Raw genomic sequence first — 21330 nt, 5'->3', positions numbered from 1 at the left:
TCTTCTTGTGTTTCCTTTGGCTTGAATGGGTTCTTTAATCCCCTGATTATCTTTTTCTAAACCTTGACCGGCTTGATATCCCATCTGAGTTATTAACTGTTGTCCCTTGCCAGTAATAATACAAGCTTGTAAACCTTCCAAAACATCCCAGCCCCATAAGTTGACTGCAATTCCAGAGACTACATAGGGCTGAAACCATCCTGTTTGTCCTTCCTCATTTTGCCACTTTAACACTGCAGCACTGCGTTGTGTATTATCAGGAATTCCAACTCCCGTAATAGAACCCATAGCTTCTACCATGGACCAACTTGGAGGCCAGAACTCTTGACTGATAACACTAATATCTTCTCCAGTGTCTACTAACCCTTTAAACAGTTTTCCATCTATTCTTAGATTGTTCATAGGACAGGTTTTGCTAATTTCCTGTACCAAATATATATCTGAGCTTCCAAATCCTTGTGTTCCTCTTTTCCTATTTATAACTTCACCCTGCTGAATATAAGGTAAAAGCAGGAGCTGAGCAATTCTTTGTCCTGGAGTAATTTGCATAATATATCTGCATTCTAATATTACCTTGATTTCTCCCTCATACTCTGAATCTATGACTCCAGGAAAAACAGTTAGTCCTTTCAGAGTATTTCCATTCCTTCCTAAGACTAAACCTGACATTCCTGGTGGCACAGTTCCCCAAATTCCTGTAGGAACAACTTGTCTAGCCATATCAGGGATCAGGGTGATTGCTGTTGTACTATTGAGATCTAGGCCTGCGCTCCCTGGAGTGGCTTGGATGAGGGAATCCACTGTGGGCTTTACAGGGTGTAAATTCCTCTTTTTTAACGGGTCTGGGAAGCCCCTCTGGCCGTTTCCCTGTGGCTGGCCATTCCCTATGTCTTGATTTAATGGCTGCCCATTTCTATGAAATTTAGATCTACATTGGCCAGCCCAATGAGTTCCTTTCTGATACCTGGGACAAAAATCTGCATTATCTGAATTGGGAGGCGGAATGCTCACACCTTTTCCTTCAGCACCACCCTGTGTCCTTTTTGGTTGCCTACATTCTTTTTTGAAATGTCCTTCCTGCCCGCAATTGAAGCATTTTTTATTTTCTGAGGTTACAGCAGCAGCTAGTAAGCTTGCTTGAAAAATGCCTGACCCCACATCCTGACATGCTCAAATCATTTCTGTAATGGTACTATTTTTTATTAGAGGTGTTAGACATTTCTTACAATCAGCATTGGCATTTTTATAAGCTAATTGCTGAGTCAAAATGTCTCCTGCTGTCTCATGTTGCGTCTGCTGTCTCACTGCTCGAGTGAGGTGAGCTACAAAATAAGAAAATGACTCAGTGGGCCCTTGCATGCACTTACTAAAGGCTCCCTTAGGATCCCCTTTTGCTGGTAAAGTCCACCAGGCTTTTCTTCCACAAAGTGTAATTTGTTCGTAAGCTTGCTGTATGTACAGGAGTTGATTATGCACATCACTAAATTGCCCCTGTCCTGCAAACATCTCAAAAGTTATTTGAACATTCTGTCTGAGATTTGAATAAGCTTGTTCTTGACATTTCTCTAAAAATTCTCCTTTTCATAGCAAATAATCTCCTCCATTCAGGGCTGCACAGGCCAGAAAATACCAATCATAAGTAGCTAGGAATGCTTCAGAAATGTTAGTCTTAATTTCTCCAGCAGAGCCATTTTGCGTTACGCTGTCACGCAAGGCCTTTATCATTTTAAAATCAAATCTTTCATGCTGTCTTATTATTTGATTTGGGAATTGTGGGTTAGCTAACCGTATAATAGGAAAAGCAAGGCTCTCCTCCACCGTCATGTCCTTTAATCCTTCTTGGATAACTCTTTGCATAGGTGATTCTATTAGTGGCAACTTAAATGTTTCAGGATCAGGACATTCAGGCCACTTCAATTTATCTTTCTGCTCCTCTTTAGGAGTAGAGGGTGCAAAGGGAGGAGGTTTTTCTTCTCTAAAAGGCTCTAGCAAATGCAATACCGTTTTCCACAAGGAGAAACAATTTGGAGGCAAGCTTTTGCTCTGCTGCCGAGCTTCTTCCAAGTTCTGACGTATTCTTTCCCAACATTCAACATCTAATGTACCCTTGTCAGGAAACCAAGGTTTATATTCTATAATAATCTGCAGAAACTGTAAAAGAAGATCTTCTGACATCTCAATTCCCTTATCCTTGAACATGCAGGCCAAAAGTCTACTGGAAAGTTTCTCCCCTTTTGATGAATTCTGCCCCATTATGGTCTGGCTGAAACAAAAAGCATGTACTTGAGCACTTTCAGATCTGCAGGCTTCCGAAGCTGACACGAGCTTTGCATGCAGTTAATCTCCCACTGTTCCATTGATTCACCTCTTTGGGTGATTGTTTTTTCGCTCTGGCGAATTCTTTTTCTCCCGGTCCCTCTTAAAGGCGCCAGATGTGAGGCCAGGGCCTGCATGGCCTGGGTTCAAAGGCCTGGAGAAAGGGCTGATGCGCAAATTAATACACAAGACAAGAAATGTAAATTTGGAAGTTACGGGGGAAGCCATATGTAAACTTAGTTCAAGTGACAAAGCTCCGCTGAATCTCGGCACCCATCTTCTTTTTATTTACTAGAATACACTATTGCCTTTTAGGAATGTAAACAGGCATATCAAAGGTAATGTTTAGTAAACAGTAAAAGGATTATCAGTTTAGGGGGGTTGCCTTCGGCCAGTCAGCAGCAGGTAAAAACATGCAAATATTCAGCTTTCTGAATATCAAAGCCCTATTCAGCCTTCTGACTGGATTTCTCGTATTTGTATTAATTACTGTTGATCTTTGCTTCCAGCAACTATATTTATTGTATTTCCTAGACCCAAGCATAATATGGCACATAATAGGTCTTCAGTAAATATTTATTGAGTGAATGAATATTTTAAGTACAGTTTATTACATAATCTGTAAAAAATATAAAATATTGTGTACTGAAAGTTTATTAAAATATGTATGGTGTTTTAGTATGTCTTAAAACATAGAATATTAAAAATTAATTGAAACAACAAAACTTTGGGATTAAGTTAAATGGTATTAAAGAGCTTGAGAAAAATAAAAGTTAACAGCTCTTTTAATTAAATGGGTATTGTCTTTATGTAAAAGGCATTTTGCAAGGACACAAAGTAGGATACAAAGTTATACTAAAAAAAGAAACTAGTGTTTTGAGAAAATTAGATGCCAAGATTTTAATTCAATACATACCTACAATTGAAAGCAGTATGAATGTGTATTCTAAGTGAATGGTTAAGGCTACATGTACTATCATATTCAGTAAAGGGAAGCTTTATTTGTTTATTAATTTACTAGAGGCCCGATGTATGAAATTTGTGCACTTGGTCGGGGGGTCTCTCAGCCCGTCCTGCGCCCTCTCGCAGTCTGGGAGCCCTCAGGGAGCAGGCCTAAGCCGGCAGTCGGACTTCTTAGTGCTGCTGCAGAGGCAGGAAAGGCTCCTGCCTCCGCTGCTGTGCTTGCCAGCCACTTGGCTTCTGGCTGAGCAACGCTCCCCCTGTGGGAGTGCACTGACCATCTGGAGGCAGCTCTTGTGTTGAGTGTCTGCCCCCTGGTGGTCAGTGTATGTCATAGTGACTGGTTGACTGGTCAACTGTCTGTCCCCTGTTGGTTAGTGTACATCATAACGAACGGTTGAGCAGCCTTAGCTTATCATTAGCATATTATGGTTTGATTGGTTGAACAGACGACTGGGCGACTGGACACTTAGCATATTAGGCTTTTATTATATAGGATTTTTTATTAAATATTTTTTTATTTCCTGCTTTGTATCAGGCAGTGTGCCAAGAGTTCTAAACGTGACCAAATCAAAGACCTTGCTTTGAGGAATTTTACACTTCAGCAGCAAAGGACAGACATTCAATGAAAATGGGTAGAGCACCTAATATGTGCCTGGCATTCTTGTATTTATTGGGAACACAAAAACAAGTAAGATACAACATAAAGAAAGATACAAGTAAGATACAACATTTGGGTGAGGAAGGGAAAGCTTCCAGACAAAGATACCTGAGCTGGATCTTGAAAGCTGATTCAAGGTCAGGGAAGGGAGGAGCAAGTAGGAAAGAAAAGAATTTCTGGTAGTAGGAACATCTATAAAGTCACAGAGGTTTGAAACAGCCTAGCACCGGCTTTCTACTGCAGTTAGTTTGTAGGATATATGTGGAAATAGGAAAGTATATGGTATTGGTTGGAAAGATAGCACCCAAATCATACAGGACCTTTCATGGTATTAAGGGTTTGTAGTATCATGTGGATTTAAGTAAGAAAGCAACATGATCCGATTATGTTTTAGGAAAAAGGCTGAACTGGTGAGAGAGAAAACTGGAAGAAAGCAGTCCAGTTGGAAAACTGAGGTCCTTAAACTGAGATGGGAAGCAGGATGGAGAAAAAGATGAGATTGCCTGAAACAATGTGAATGGATAGGAGGGTAAGATTGTAGAAACATTTGGAATGTTAAATTTAAAAAAACACAGAAACTAATTAGATACGAGGTTGAGGAAGAGGGCAGACTATAAAATAACCTAGAAATTTCTATTATTTTTATTACAATTTCTAGTTATACTCCTGCATGTTCTCATCTTCTTTACTGCATTGCTGATGATTAGTTAATCATTCTGTATCTTTCTTACTAATCCTAAATTTAAGAGAATTTAAAATTTTTTTCTAAAAAGAGTATTATAGTGTTTTTTTCCAGGTTATAAAGGTAATGTGTGCTCATTATGCAAAAATTTATATTAATACAGAAAGGTGTAAAAACTATTGCATAGTCTAGAGCAGTGGTCGGCAAACTACGGCTCGCGAGCCACATACGGCTCGCAAGCCGGGGTTTGCCGCTCTGTTGACTAATGAGTTTGCCAACCACTGGCATAGGGGCTTAATCACTAGGAACAACAACAGCCTGTAATTATTAGAATCGAGAGTCTAGGTCAGGGGTGGGCAAACTTTTAGACTCGAGGGCCACAATGGGTTATTAAACTGGACTGGAGGGCCAGAACAAAAGCATGGATGGAGTGTTTGTGTGAACTAATATAAATTCAAAGTAAACATCATTACATAAAAGGGTAGGGTCTTTTTTTTTTCTTATTTCAATAGTTTTATTCATTTCAAACATTTTAACAATAAGAATGTAAACACTAATTATTATAATTTGAAACTTCAAAAAATGGAGGAATCATAGCACAATAACATACCTTATACTGAAGATGGCAAAGGCAAAATAAAATTGCTTAACAAAGGAAAGGTATAAAAGCCTTTCAAATTAAACTTAAATATAATAAAATAATTTAAAACTAAAACAAATAGAAAAGAACAAAATGTGTAAACAGTAAATGAAACATTTTCTTTAGTGCAACTTCCAAATTATGCCCGGGATGTAGATGTAGATGGCAATGTAGACTGGGTTGAAAGGTTTTTGGTCTTTAAAACATCAACTTCAGTGGGAACAGTGTCGTTGGTCTCCTTTTTAGCTAATGCTCTGATACTGTGCTCTCCAGGGGCATGTCTCCCTACATCACCACAATAACGTGTCTACGCATTCCCAGGGTGATGTCGGGGGACGCGTCCGCGGGCGTTACAAGGAGCCTCTGGAAGATTGAGAGGTTGTTGCTTCTACTGAATGGGTGGATATAAATCCGCCCACTCAGAAGAAGGAGCTGCAGCCGTGTTTCCCAAAGTTGCCATGTTAACACTGCTGCTGGTGAAGGAGCAGAGGGGAGAGCAAGAGAACCCTCTGCTCTTTCGGCTCCGCGGGCCAGTTAGAACAGCCGAACTGGCCGGATCCGGCCCGCGGGCCGTAGTTTGCCCACGGCTGGTCTAGGTCAATGGTTGGCAAACTCAATAGTCAACAGAGCAGCAAACCACGGCTCGCAAGCCCAGCCGCAGTTTGCCAACCACTGGTCTAGAGGAAAGTAAAAAGCAACTGAAATTCTATCATCTTGTTTCTGTATACTTCTTTCTTTTCTATGCAAAATTCATATGTAGATATGAATGGGATAATAATATACCTGCTATTTTATGACCTACTTTTGTTGTCACTTGACCATCTGTATTATAATTTGTAACTAGAAGCCTGGTGCACAAATTCGTGCACCAGTGGGGTCCCTTGGCCTGGCCCATGGGATCAGGCTGAAACTGGCTCTCCGACATCCCCCAAGGGGTCCCAGATTGCGAGAGGGCGCAGGGCAGGCCGAGGGACCCCACTGGTGCACGATTGGGCCCGGGGAGGGAAGCAAGAGGTTGGCCAACCAGGGAGGAACTGCGGGAGGGCTCCAGGGCATGTCCAGCCCATCTCACTTAGTCCCAATTGGCCGGACCCTAGCACCAAGCTAACCTACCGATCAGAGCGCCTACCCCTGGTGGTCAGTGCACATCATAGTGAGCGGTTGAGCGGCCTTAGCGTATTATTAGCATACTAGAGCCCTGGTGCACGAAACTCAGCACAGCGGTGGGGGAGGTGCCTCAGCCCGGCCTGCACCCTCTCCATTCCGGGACCCCTTGAGGGATGTCCAATTGCCGGTTTGAACCAGCAGTAGGACATCCCTCTCGCAATCTGGGACCGCTGGCTCCTAACCACTCACCTACCTGTCTGCCTGATGGCCCCTAACCACTCTGCATGCCTGCCTGGTCACCCCTAACTGCCCTCTGCTGCCAACCTGGTTGCCCCTAACTGCTCTCCCCTGCCGGCCTGGTAGCCCCTAACCGCCTCTGTCTCGGCCCCCGCCACCATGGCTTTGTCCGAAAGGATGTCCAATCTAATTAGCATATTACCCTTTTATTACTATAGATTACGCTTTGAGTGGTTGAATGGATGACCGGACACTTAGCATATTAGGCTTTTATTATATAGGATTGTGGAGTATTACATTGAATGGATGTACCATCATCAATTTTCTTTTTTTTTTAATTTAATTTATCAGGGTGACATTGGTTAATAAAATTATATGGGTTTCAGGCTTACAATTCTACAATACATCATCTGTATATTGCAGTGTGTTTACCATCCCATGTCAAGTCTCCTTCCATCACCATTTATTCCCCCTTTACCCTCTCCTAACTCTCACATCCTCCCTTCCCTCTGGCAGTCACCATACTGTTGTCTGTGTCCATGTCATCATCACTTTTCTATGAGGCCTTTCAATGGTTTTTAGCTTTTATCTTTTCTGAACAATACTGACATGAATATTCTTGTAGTTATATCTTTATGCAAATTTATGATTGTGTCCCAGGATAAATTTTCAATAGTAGAAATCCTGGGTCAAAGATAATGCATACTTCGAGTCATATGGGTGCTCCCTTGTAGGTAATTAACTACTTTTCTCTTGCTGCTTTTAAGAGACTCTCTTTGTCTTTAACCCTTGACATTTTATTTATGATGTGTCTTGATGTGGGCCTCTTTTGGGTTCCTCTTATTTGGGAGTCTCTGTGCTTCTTGGTATTATAATACTATTTCTTTCACAAGGTAGGGAAAGTTTTCTATCATTATTTCTTCAAATAGGTTTTCAATATCTTGCTTTCTCTCTTCTCTTCTGGCACTCCATAACATATGAACTATGCATTTCCCCAAACCTATACCAATAATGAGTAACTATCTTTCTGATCTTTCCTAACGTGATAGGAAAAATGATGTGTCAGTTTAATTTGAAATTTGGGGATGTTGAACATCTTTTCATATGTTTATTAGCAATTTGAGTTCCTTTTTGCATTGCTTTGTATGTTCCATGCTTACTTTTAAACTTTGCTCTTTTTCTTATTTATATTTGACGATTTTTGTGTGTCAGGAATATTGACTTTGTTTTAACTTGCAAGCATTTCTTGCATTTTGTCATATTCAGTTAAACTTTTTTATGGCTTTATTTTTAACCCTATAGAATTAAAAATATATTTTTACTAGAGGCCCAGTGCACGAAATTTGTGCACGGAGGGGTGTCCCTCAGCCTGACCTGTACCCTCTCCAGTCCGGGAGCCCTCGGGATATATCCTACTGACGGCTTAGGCCTGCTCCCCGTGGTTCTCTGTTCTCTGCAGGGCCTGCCTGCTCCACACCGTGGCGACGGCCAAGCAGGCCATGCTGAGTGCTGCCTGCGGATTGCACTTCACGGCTCCCGAGTCGCTGAGGCCGTGCTGGGTACTGCCTGCGGCCATGCTTCCCTGCCCCTGGGTCGCCGCAGCTAAGGCCAAGCAGGCCGTGCTGGGAGCTGCCTGCGGGCCGCACTTCCCTGCCCCTGGGTCACCACGGCGAAGGCCCAGTAGACCATGCTGGGAGCTGCCTCCTCTCTGCTGTTAGTCTCCACGGATGTGATAAGGTTAATTTACATACTCATGTTTGGCTGGTGGGCGTCGTGAAGTGATGGTCAATTTGCATATTTCTTTTTTATTAGTGTAGATAGAGCCAACTCCACCATCTGTTTGGTATTTTATTTCTGGATTTCCCCACCCTAACATTTCCAAAATACTTGTATATAATTTTTTCCTTATATTTATCAAATTAAAATGTCTAATCCTTGTGGAATTTATTTCATTATACAGACTTGAAATATCTCTTATGTATGAAATTTCTGTGTACACTTAGACTACTTCTAAACTACATGGTTCAATCAGATGATCTTATAATTTTTAATAAAGAGAATGGATTTTTCTTTTTCTTCTTTCTTTTATATATATTTTATTAAGGTATTATATGTGTACATATCTTACCATTGCCCCCCCACCCCACTCCCATACATGCCCTCACCCCCCAATGTTTTGCATCCGTTGGTTACTCTTCTATGCATGCATATAAGTCCTTCGGTTGATCTCTTATTTCCCCCACCTCTCTCTAACCTTCCCGGTGTAATTTGACAGTCTGTTTGATGCTTTACTGCCTCTGTGTCTATCTTTTTGTTCATCAGTTTATAATATTTTTTTTATTTTTTTTTTAATATTTTATTGATTTTTTACAGAGAGGAAGGGAGAGGGATAGAGAGTTAGAAACATCGATGAGAGAGAAACATCGATCAGCTGCCTCTTGCACACCCCCTACTGGGGATGTGCCCACAACCAAGGTACATGCCCTTGACCGGAATCGAACCCGGGACCCGTGAGTCCGCAGGCCAACGCTTTATCCACTGAGCCAAACCGGTTTTGGCTATAATATTTTTTATTATCAAGAAATGAGTGAGATCATGTGGTATTTTTCTTTCATTGACTAGCTTATTTCACTTAGCATAATGTTCTCTAATTCCATCCAGGTGCCTACAAATGGTAATAATTCCTTCTTTAATATGGCAGCATAGTATTCCATTGTGTGGATGTACCATAGTTTTCTGATCAGTCATCTGCTGACGGGCACCTAGGCTGTTTCCAAATCTTAGCTATTGTAAATTGTGCTGCTATGAACATAGGGGTGCATATATCCTTTCTGATTGGTGTTTCTAGTTTCTTAGGATATATTCCTAGAAGTGGGATAACTGGGTCAAATGGGAGTTCCATTTTCAGTTTTTTGAGGAAACTCCATACTGTTCCCACAGTGGCTGCACCAGTCTGCATTCCCACCAGCAGTGCACGAGGGTTTTTTTTCCTCCGCATCCTCGCCAACACTTGTCGTTTGTTGATGATAGCCATTCTGACAGGAGTGAGATGGTATCACATTGTCGTTTTGATTTGCATCTCTCGGATAGTGACTTTGAGCATGTTTTTATGTGTCTCTTGGCCTTCCTTCTGTCTTCTTTGGAAAAGATTCTATTTAGGTCTGTTGCCCATTTTTTTATTAGATCATTTATCTTCCTTTTATTAAGTTGTATAAGCTGCCTGTAGATGTTGGAGATTAAACCTTTATCAGTGATAACATTTGCAAATATGTTCTCCCATACAGTGGGGTTTCTTATTGTTTTGTTGATAGTTTCTTTTGCTGTGAAAAAGCTTTTTATTTTAATGTAGTCCCATTTGTTTATTTTCTCTTTGGCTTCCATTGCCCTAGGGGCAGTATCAGTGAAGAAGTTCCTTCGGCATATGTCTGAGATTTTGCTGCCTGTGGATTCCTCTAGTATTTTTATGGTTTCCCGTCTTATATTTAAGTCCTGTGTCCACTTTGAGTTTATTTTTGTGTATGGTGTAAGCTGGTGATCTAGTTTCAGTTTTTTGCATGTATCTGTCCAATTTTTCCAACACCATTTATTGAAGAGACTGTCTTGACTCCATTGTATGCTCATGCCTCCTTTGTCAAATATTAATTGCGTATAGTGGTTTGGGTCAGTATCTGGATTCTCTATTCTATTCCATTAGTCTATATGTCTGTTCTTGTGCCAGTACCAGGCTGTTTTGAGAACAGTGGCTTTGTAATACAGCTTGAAATCTGGTATTGAGATCCCACCTACTTTGTTCTTCTTTCTCAGGAGTGCTGCAGCTATTCGGGGTCTTTTTTTATTCCAGATGAATTTTTGGAGAGTTCTTTCTAGGTCTGTGAAATATGCTGTTGGTATTTTAATGGGGAGTGCATTGAATCTATAGATTGCTTTGGGTAGTATGGACATTTTAATGTTAATTCTACCAATCCATGAACATGGTATGTTCTTCCATCTGTGAACGTCTTCCTCTATCTCTTTTTTCAGTGTCCTGTAGTTTTCCGCGTATAGGTCTTTTACCTCCTTGGTTAAGTTTATTCCTAGGTATCTTAATTTTTTAGGTGCGATGGTAAATGAGATTGCTTTTTTAGTCTCTCTTTCTGTAAGTTCACTATTGGTGTATAGAAATGCCATAGATTTCTTGGCGTTAATTTTGTATCCTGCTACATTGCTGAATTCATTTATTAAGTCTGTTAGTTTTTTAATGGAGTCTTTCGGGTTTTTTATGTACAATATCATGTTATCTGTAAATAAGGACAGCTTTACTTCTTCTTTTCCAATTTGGATGCCTTTTATTTCTTCTTGTCTAATTGCAATGGCTAATACTTCCAGTACTATGTCGAACAGGAGTGGTGAGAGTTGGCATCCCTGTCTTGTTCCTGTTCTTAGGGGAAATGGTTTTAGTTTTTGCCCATTAAGTATGATGTTAGCTGTGGTTTTATCATATATAGCTTTTATTATGTTGAGGTATGATCCTTCTATTCCCACCTTGCTGAGAGTTTTTATCAAGAAAGGGTGTTGGATTTTGTCAAATGCTTTTTCTGCATCAATTGATATGACTATGTGATTTTTATCTCTCAATTTGTTTATGTGATGTATCATGTTTTTTGATTTGCGGATATTGTACCATCCTTGCATTCCAAGGATAAATCCTACTTGGTCATGGTGTATGATCTTTCTGATGTACTACTGGATCCGATTTGCTAAAATTTTGTTGAGGATTTTGGCATCTACGTTCATGAGGGTAATTCTCTTTCATTGGGTTGTATTTATCTGGTTTTGGTATTAGGGTGATGCTGGCTTCATAGGAGGACCTTGGAAGTGTTCCTTCTTCTTGAATTTTCTGGAATAGTCTGAGGAGGATAGGTTTTAGTTCTTCCTTGAATGTTTGGTAAAACTCTCCTGTGAAGCCGTCTGGCCCCGTGCTTTTGTTTGCCAGAAGCTTTTTGATGACTGCTTCAGTTTCTTCCATAGTTACTGGCATATTGAGCTGTTTAGATTCTTCCTGATTGAGTTTTGGAAGGTTATATTTTTCTAGGAATATGTCCATTTCCTACAGGTTGTCCAGTTTGTTGGAATAGAGTTGTTCGTAGTATTTTTTAACAATCCTTTGTATTTCAGCGGGATCTGTTGTTATTTCACCTCTTTCATTTCTGATTTTGTTTATTTGGGTCCTCTCTCTTTGCTTCTTGGGGAGCCTGGCTAGAGGTTCATCAATCTTGTTTATCCTTTCAAAGAACCAGCTCTTGGTTTTGTTGATCTTTTGTATTGTTTATTTGGTCCCTATGTCATTTATCTCCGCCCTGATCTTTATTATTTCCTTCCTTCTGCTTACACTGGGCTTTTCTTGTTGCTCTCTTTATATCTCTTCAAGTTGTAGGGTTAGGTAATTTATTACCATTGTTTCTTGTTTTTTGCAGTAGGCTTGTAGAGCTATGAACTTCCCTCTCAAGACTGCTTTCGCTGTGTCCCATAGATTTTGGATTGTAGTGTTTTCATTGTCATTTGTTGCCATGATGTTTTTTATTTCTTCCTTGATCTCTCTGATAACCCAGTCATTGTTTAATAGCATGCTGTTTAGTCTCCAGGTGTTTGATTTTTTTGGATTGTTTTTATTGTAGTTGATTTCCAGTTTTATGCCACTGTGGTTTGAGAAGATGCTTGATATGATTTCTACTTGAATTTGAAGAGACTTTGCCTATGTACCAACATATGGTCTATCTTTGAAAAAGACCCATGTGCACTTGAGAAGAATGTATATTCTGTGGCTTTGGGGTGAAATGTTCTGAAGATGTCAATTAATTCCATCTGGTCTAGTGAGTCATTTAGGATTGATGTTTCTTTGCTGATTTTTTGTTTAGAGGATTTGTCCAGTGGTGATAGTGGGGTATTAAAGTCTCCTACTATGATTGTATTGCTGTCAATCTCTCCCTTAATATCCTCCAGGAGATTTTTTATGTATTTGGGTGCTCCTGTATTGGGTGCATATATGTTTACCAGAGTTATTTCTTCTTGTTGGATTGCTCTCTTTAGTATTATGAAGTGGACTTCCTTATCTCTTGTTATGTCCTTCATTTTGAGATCTAATTTGTCAGATACAAGTATTACTACCCCAGCTTTTTTTTTCTTTTCCATTCGCCTGGAAGTTCTTTAACCATCCCTTCACCCTCAGTCTGTGTGCATCTTTTTTTCTGAGGTGGGTTTCTTGTAGACAGCAGATATATGTGTCTTGTTTCTTTTCCAGTCCCTTACCCTATGTCTTTTGATTGGGGCATTTAATCTGTTTACGTTTAAAGTTATTATTGATATGTACTTACTTGTCACCATTTTTATTCTTTACCCCTGTGTTCCTTCTTCGCTTCCTATTTCTTTTTTTTTACAGCAAACCCTTTAGCATTTCTTGCATTGCTGGTTTGGTGATAATAAATTCCCTTAATCCTTTTTTGTCTGTGAAGCTCCTGATTTCACCTTCAGTTTTGATTGATAGCCTGGCTGGGTACAGTATTCTTGGATTCAGACCCTTCCTTTGCATGACTTTGTATATTTCATTCCATTCCCTTCTGGCCTGATGAGTTTCTGTTGAGAAATCAGTTGCTAGTCTGATGGGGGTTCCTTTGTATGTAACTTTCTGTCTCTCTCTTGCCGCTTTTAAGATTCTTATTTTGTCATTAGTGTTTGCCAATTTAATTATAATGTGCCTTGGCGTTGGTCTTTTGGGGTTTATTTTGCTTGGGACTCTGTGAGCTTCTTGGATTTGTGTGGGTTTTTTCTTCCCTATATCAGGGAAGTTTTCTGTCATGATTTCTTCAAACAGGTTTTCTATTCCTTGCTTAGTTTCCTCTCCTTCTGGAACCCTTATTATGCGGATGTTGTTTTGTTTCATGTTGTCTCAACTTTCCCTTAGGTTCTCCTCCTGCTTCTTAATTTTTTTTCAAGAAGCTGCTCTACTTGGGTATTTTTTCCCATCTTGTTTTCTAGCTCACTGATTCTGTCCTCTGCTTCTTCTAGTCTACTCTTGATGCTTTCTATTAAGTTCTTTACAGCAGCGATGTCATTTTTCATTTCTTCTTGGTTCTTCTTCATTTCCTCTTGATTCTTACTCATATTGTCGAATTTGTCTTCCATTCTTTTCAGCCACCTTATGACCATTTCTCTGAATTCTTTCCCTGGAAGGTTGCTTGCCTCCATTTCGTTTACTTCCTTTTCTGGTGATGCCTGCTTTTCTTTCATATGTGGACTGTGTCTTTGTCTCCCCATAGTCTCTCTTCTCCAGATGTCTGGTTATGTAGTTCTCTTTCTCCTGCGTTGATTTAAAGGCACAAAATACAACACAACCAGGTACAACACACAAGGCACTGAACAGAAATGTATTCACGATATTAATAATCTCCAATAAAGATGACCACCAGAGAAAGGCAAATTACGGGATAGGAGAGAAAGAAGAAGAGGAAAAAGAAAGAAAGAAAAAGGAGTGTCAAAATGAAATTGGGAAAAGGAAAAAAAAAAAGGAAGACAGACAAGAAAGAGACTAAGAGAGAAAGGGGAACAAACTATATATATGGGGAGAAAACTTCAATAGAACAACCACTAATCCCAGCAAATGCCAGCAACAAGTACCTGGGTTTTATACAAACTACAACACCAACTAATATCAAGCGAGGCAAGGGAAAACAGAAACAAAAAACAAAAACAAAGCATACAAAAAAACAAACAAAAAATAGAATAAGCAAAACAATCTCACAAAAAAGCATAAAAATTCTATATAATCAACATTGAAGTAAACGACAACAAAAGGACAGAGAGAAAGACAATATTTGGATAGTTAAGACAATGAAGAGAGATGTGTGTATGGACTTGGAGCAGGGGATTGTAGATTCGATATATAGGTAGGGTGAAATTTTATCAGGGGGTAAACACAAAGAATAGGGAAAATCTATAGCAGGGAAGGGGTGAGATAAACAGGACACCAAAAGGGGAAATGTTAGGAAGAGAGTGATGGCATAAAGGTAGAGTTGAGATAGAGTAAAACAATGCTAAAGGAAAGATGAAATTAGAATGTAGTACACTAATCCCAAAGTAAAATAAAGAGAAAATAAAATGATACTTTAAAAAAAAAGGTAAAATAGTAGTAGTAATGATACTGATTGAAAATAAAAATGTAATAATTAAAGGGTAAAATCAAGTGAGGAAAAAAAATTAGTTTCTTGAGTAAAAGATGCAAAAAATGAAAATAAAATAATAAAAATAAAAAAAATAAAATAAAATGTGTAGTAGGAAAGGTCATTCACTTCCTCTGTTGTTCTGTTTGGCATGCCTGTTTCTCAGTCTGGACAGTATTGCAGTTCCCTGCGTTCCACTGCTCCTCAGTGTTGTAATAAATTAAGAATAATTTATTCTTAATTTTTTTGAGAATAATTTCTCGTATTCCTTTATTTTTGATTACACAAGAGTCAATTGGTGATTCAGCCCCTGGGTGGCAGTGTTTCTGGATTGACTTCCGGATCTCTTTGGCCTCTCTAGCCCGTATTTACATCTTCTTTCCCTGTGGCACTCAATACCTGTTTGTGGAAGTGGGCTCAGGGCTGGCTCTCTGATGGTCACTCCCTGCTCTGATCCCCAGGTTCCAGAAAAACACTTTCCCCTGCAGTCTCCCAGGGTGTCCCCAACTGGGTGATCCTATGTATCGGGCCTAGTAATCAGAAGCAAGGATTTGAAGAGGAAAAAGCCCAAGTGTGCGAACAATGGGTCTGCGCGCAAGTCTAAGCAGCTGGCACACCTTTGAAATTCTTAGGCTGTCCCTGAACGTCAGATCAAAATGGGTTGCTTTTTAGAGATCTTTTCTGTTAGCAGCTCTGAGGACCCCCTTCCACATCCATGGATCTCGCCAGCCCCAACAGCCACAGATTTTTCTAGGCTCAGACTTCCCTGATCCTCCAGCTCCCGCAAAACGTGCGTTCCTCTCTCCCGCGGGGACCAGAGACCTCACCTTATCCCAGGCGAAATCTGACCTTTCCGTGGTGGAGTGTAGAGCTCCTCTGAATCCGCGTGTTTGCGCCAACTGGGGACCGGTGTTCTGGGGCTCACAGCTATTCCGTGGGTGCTGCAATTGTGGATTTTCAGCCTTCCGATAAGCTCCACTTTCCCTTTCAAGATGGCGCAGACTCCGCGTGGGAGCCCGCAGCTCCAGGAGGGGACCCAGCCGCAGTGGGGGCTGCCCAGTCAGTCCCCCACCTTCTCCTGGAGTTTAGCTGTCCCTTAACTTGCCAACAAACACTCCTCGTGCGACCCTCAACTGTTCTTTCTTTCTGCTCCGGGACAAGGCTCGGAACACGTCTGTCTATTCTGCTGCCAATTTTTTCCCCCGGATTTTTTTTTATTACTCTTCTTTTTAATATTGTTTGTATGTTTGTCTTCCTAGGGAAACTTTGTAATCATTTTATAAATTACTCCCACCCCCTTAAAAATAGATCACATTTATATTTTGATTGAGGGTTTTCAGATTTCTTGAAACAGTAAATCTTTGATGTACTTTTAAAATCTCATGTTTAAAATAGTCATTTCAGTTGAGTCTGTTATTCCGTAAGGGCATTTAAATTTTTTATGTGGTATTTAGCACAAGTGGGTTTTTACTGAAATATTTTATAGTTTTATTGATTCAGAGAATAAAACTTTTCACAACATCCCCTCCCCCCAAAAAACAAAACAACTCAAAGGTATGTCATTTTCTCAATAATAGGAAAATGTATTGTTACCTGTGCATATGGTAAAACTTGAATAACTGTTTCAAGAGTTGGTTGTCATTAAGTTTACACAGGAAAGTCTATTAAGCTTGAAAATTCAAAATACTTTTCTTTAGTATGTAATACAGACTACTCTAAAAATTATTTAGTTACACTAGATATTGCAGCTATTAAGTTATGTCCATTTTAGTTCCTGGTTAATATATATTTGTTTCAGTAGTGTTTCCTTGTTCCAGACATTTAAACAGGAAAAGTAAATTTATGTAACCAAAAATAAATTTAATAAAATTAATATTACCAAATTAGTGACTCTATTTTAGTGAAACCAAATATACAGTAAAGCTTTAAATCATTTGTAAAACCTTTTCATAATCACATACACACAGCTTTTTTATATAAATGGGCACTACAGTATTTATCCATTCATAGAGAAAATTGAGGTTTTGAGAGTTAATGTCCAATAGTAGGAAGAAAAGAAACTAATATTTTGCATATGAAATGAACCAAGCACTTTTTATGGTGTTTTCCCAGGTTATATTATTTTAAATAGATGATTTTCTGACAGTGATTTTGACCAAGCTATTGCTACATTATGAACGTAACCATATAATATGTCTCCATCTTACCAGTTTTTCTGTGTGTTTTTTCCTTTATTTTCTTTATTCAAATGTGGTTGTTCACTGTTTTTATATAATAACTAGAGGCCTGGTGCACGAAATCGTGCATGGATGGGTCCCTCGGCCTGGCCAGTGATCAAGCTAGTTGGGGCCATTTGGCCCAGTCCTCATCAGGGCGATTGGGACTGGCCAGCTTGGGGGAGGCACCGCAGGAGGTTGGCCATCCACAGGAGGTTGGCTGTGGGAGTGCACTGACCACCAGGGGGCAGATCCTGCATTAAGCGTCTGCCACCTTGTGGTCAGTGGGCATCAAAGCTACCATCTGGTTGTCCGGTCATAACCATTGCTTAGGCTTTTATATATATAGATAATGCCCAATATCCTGCTTTTTATTGGCTGCTTTGCCCAGTCTCTTAAATATTCTTGGTTGATTATAATAATGATCTTCATCTTTTTTTTTTTTTTTAGATACCTGAATTTGACAACTTGTACCTGGATATGAATGGAATTATACATCAGTGTTCCCATCCTAATGATGATGATGTTCACTTCAGAATTTCAGATGATAAAATCTTTACTGATATTTTTCACTACTTGGAAGTGTTGTTTCGCATTATTAAACCTAGGAAAGTGTTTTTTATGGCTGTTGATGGTGTGGCTCCTCGAGCAAAAATGAACCAGCAGCGTGGAAGGCGTTTTAGGTAAAACATTCATGTTTTATTTTAGGATACTATTTAGATTAATAAAATATGTTATTTTAATGATAACTGACTTAACACAATGCATCTTCTGTTCATGTTTTTTTTCTGCTTAAATTTCTTCAGAAATGAAACTATACTTACAGTGTACATATTATCAATTAAGTAAACAAATTAGTAATTCAAGTGAGGTGTCATTTTTCAAAGCCTGTTGAAAGGTTAAAGTCGGTGGTGTGCAGGCAGGCTAAATAGCTATTTCAGGTGGTGAATAAAGAAAAATTGAATTTATTTAAGGAAAAGGGGTTGGGGAATGGGGATATCCAAAGGAAAGGGCGACACAGCACTGAGCCAAAGGGTATTGGGTCCATGATGGCAGCAAAAATGTACTTAGGACAGTGAAACAAAGAAGGGCATAGAAGAAGCAATAGGAAAACTTAGCCTGGGCTGCTTTGGCTCACTGAGAAGTCAGAGAAAAGGGGGCTTTGGAGACAGGTTCAGGGGGTTAGCCTGGGACGAGCTACTGCTGCCCATTGCTCCCCTGGTTGCAGGTCTCATGGGATCCCTTTAGGGTTGGGGGTACGTGCCTGTGGGCAAATGGGCAAGGTTGTGCTCCTTGGAGGAAGAGTGTGCACCTGGGTTCTTTGTCCTGAGCATATTTATCTTTCTTGCAGGTGGCAACCTTATGGGAAGGTCTTAATAGAGTATTCATTAGCTTTCCAGGTGTGTTTTTTCAGGGTTGTGGTCTCCACTGATTGGTTGGTGCCAGGGCAAAGGGTCCTGAGGCAACCAAGGCATCACTTGTCTGGTTTTGCTGCTTTTCTGGGCCTGGAGCTGAGATATAACTGAGATCTAGATGTTATCTTTAGGGAGAAAAAGGTCTAAACTGCCTGACCAGTGATATGCTAGGCAAGGTTCTTGTTTTCCCAGTTTTGCCCCTTGCTAGGCAACCGGGGCTTTCTGCCCTGGTGAGTTTCTGTACCTGATCATCCTTGCTCTGCTCATGTCTCACACCTGTGTTGGGCTCTATAAAGTTATTCTGTTGTTCCCTCACAAATTTTTCAAACATCTTATTGATAATTTGCAAATGGTAGTAGCCAAGAAAGCTTCTATAGTAGTATGTCTTGAGCTAGGAAACTGCAGAATGATCTGAGAGATTGTCCTAATCAGAATATCATTGCTATTTTAATTTAATTCAACGAACATTTGTTGAATGCCCAGATTCTGGGCTAGCTGCTGACTCTGAGCATGAGTCCAGCACAAGTGAGTCTAGAACAGCCTTGGGCAAACCACGGCCCGCGGGCTGGATCCGGCTGTTCTATCCGGTTCTCTTGCTCTCCCCTCTGCTCCTTTACTTTGAATTTATATTAGTTCACACAAACACTCCATCCATGCTTTTGTTCCGGCCCTCCGGTCCAGTTTAAGAACCCATTGTGGCCCTCGAGTCAAAAAGTTTGCCCACCCCTGGTCTAGAAGGTGACTGATGGAGTCTGGGAAGAGAGCTGAGTTAGGACATTTGATGTACAGGGTGGGGCAAAAGTAGGTTTACAGTTGTTTCTATGGAAAATAATACATTATTAAATAATACAACAATAAACTGTGTTTTGCATTGTTTCTATGGAAAATAATACATTAATAATAATAAAACAATCTATAATGATAAAAGCATAATATGCTAATTAGACCAGACAGCTGAATGATCTTCCGGACGAAGCCGGGGCTGCGAGGGCAGAGCCGCCCCTTACACGAATTTCGTGCATCAGGCCTCTAGTAAACTATGTTTCACATACTCACAACTGTAAACCTACTTTTGCCCCACCCTGTATTATCAGCCCTGTGAGTTGGATTGTAGAAAAGGATGAAAAGAGGTTGTACACACATAGAGGGTTTAAAAGTCAAAATCCTGGACCTGTGAAATATTTCTGAATAACAATGAGAGCACGCTGTGTCCTTGTTTGTGAGTAGCAAAAGTAAAGTTAAGAGGGTTATTGGAATTGAAGGAAAGAAACCCTGAGTTTTTAATAGATCATTAGCATAATGAATCCTTTTACCACTGTGGCAAGTAAAGTAGTCCAAAGGGCACCTGTAGAATCAAATGTGGAAATCCTCAAGGAACTTGAGAGTATGTTGGAAGCTACCAGTGAGAATGGGAGGAGGATGGTCAAAAGTACTGATTTAAATACCAAAAGAGAAAAAATACTGAAGAGAATGGAACCTCTGAAATCTTTGAACACAAGGACCATCTCTTACTAAAATGTAGATTCTCAGATACTATCCAAGACTTTTTTAACCTGAATCTCTTAACAGTTGGGCCCTGGAAACCATTTTTACCAGACTCCTTGGTACATGTTAAACTAGTTTTGGGGAGCTACTGGGCTGGAAAATGTAGTGTTGAGAAAGAGTTATATAAGCCCACTGTATCAGTCAGTATTCAGTTGAAGGTAATAGAATTCTAGCTATTTTAAGCAGAAAGGTCTATAATAGAGAGAATTAGGTGCCTATAAAAATTGTTCTAAGAGCCAAAAGGGTGAGAATATAGGTGAACATTCAAGAATGACTTCCAGAACACACCATACAATTGATCCACCAGTAGGTGGCATTGCTGCTACCACTGAGGAAGGTGAGTTCCGAGACCCCACCAGAAAAGGTGGTTCCAGGAACTTACTTACACCTTTATTGTGTTTCAGAGATAAACAAACTACCACCTGAGCTGTTGGCTCCAAGAATACATTGCTTTAGTTAAAATTCAGTAATCAAGACGCTAACACTGAATCTGTTAACTCTAGAGCCCCAATGCACCTGCTCCATCTGTAGCAAAAAGCAGATGCCCTGCACCTTGCTTTTCAGCACCTACTAAGCTGCTGAATATTGAGATCTCTTCTGATGAAACACACACATACACACAACTCCAGTATCTCAATTGGCATGCAGACTGCCACACTTCTACCTTCTAAACCGTTTTGGAGGCATCTGACTGATAAAATTAAGTAATGTCCAGAAACCTCACTTCAGGAAAGCACAGGAGTTTAATTTTTTTAGCTTTCCAACCTCTCCAGTATGAGAAGACCAAGTAGGAATGGAATAGATGCAAGGGCCAATTCACCATCACCACCAAACACATTTACTAAATGCTGTGCTGGCCTCGAGTGCTCCAAGTGCTCCAAATCCCCCACTTAGCAGTTTCTCATTCTCCACAGCGACTACTTTCTCCATTCATAATCTTTAATCATAATCTTTCCACATCTCTTACTCACTTTAAAATCTGCTGTCTCTGGCTTTCATCCCCACCATTCCACTGAAACTAACAAGATTACTAATAGAATCCTTACAGGAAAATCTAAAGAATAATTCTGTACATTACTTCATTTTTCTACAGTATTTTAACAGAGTTGACTTTTCTTTTTTGAACTTCCTTTCTGTCATGTAACCACACACTGACTGCACATTCTTAGTCTCCTTGTTATCCTCTCTTCCTCTGCTTGTTCTTAAATATTGATGTTTCTTAAGGTTCTATCCTGAGTGATCTTATCCAATGACTTTAATTACTGTGTCTGTACTGAGGACTCCCAAATGTATCTTTCTGGTAGATATCTCTCCAGAGCTCTCTATATATTCATATTCCTGCTAAATGTTTCCTTTTGG

The 21330-nt window shown here is 39.9% G+C and overlaps 1 protein-coding gene across 6 annotated transcripts in view; it reads left to right on the top strand.

The window, feature by feature from the left end:
* Window positions 1–21330, top strand: part of XRN1 (5'-3' exoribonuclease 1) — a 218960-nt gene that overhangs the window by 16062 nt on the left and 181568 nt on the right. For all 6 annotated transcript variants that reach the window (XR_013959985.1, XM_080657184.1, XM_080657185.1 and 3 more), the window contains exon 2: window positions 17462–17694. Coding sequence is in view for 5 of the 6 variants with exons in the window: in XM_080657184.1 (XP_080513310.1) it covers window positions 17462–17694 (233 nt within the window). In the remaining variant the exon portion in view is untranslated. The remainder of the gene's footprint in view (window positions 1–17461; window positions 17695–21330) is intronic.

This window comes from Plecotus auritus, assembly GCF_963455305.1.
Source record: "Plecotus auritus genome assembly, chromosome: 2".
Taxonomy (NCBI): domain Eukaryota; kingdom Metazoa; phylum Chordata; class Mammalia; order Chiroptera; family Vespertilionidae; genus Plecotus; species Plecotus auritus.
This window is presented reverse-complemented; position numbering and strand designations above follow the sequence as displayed.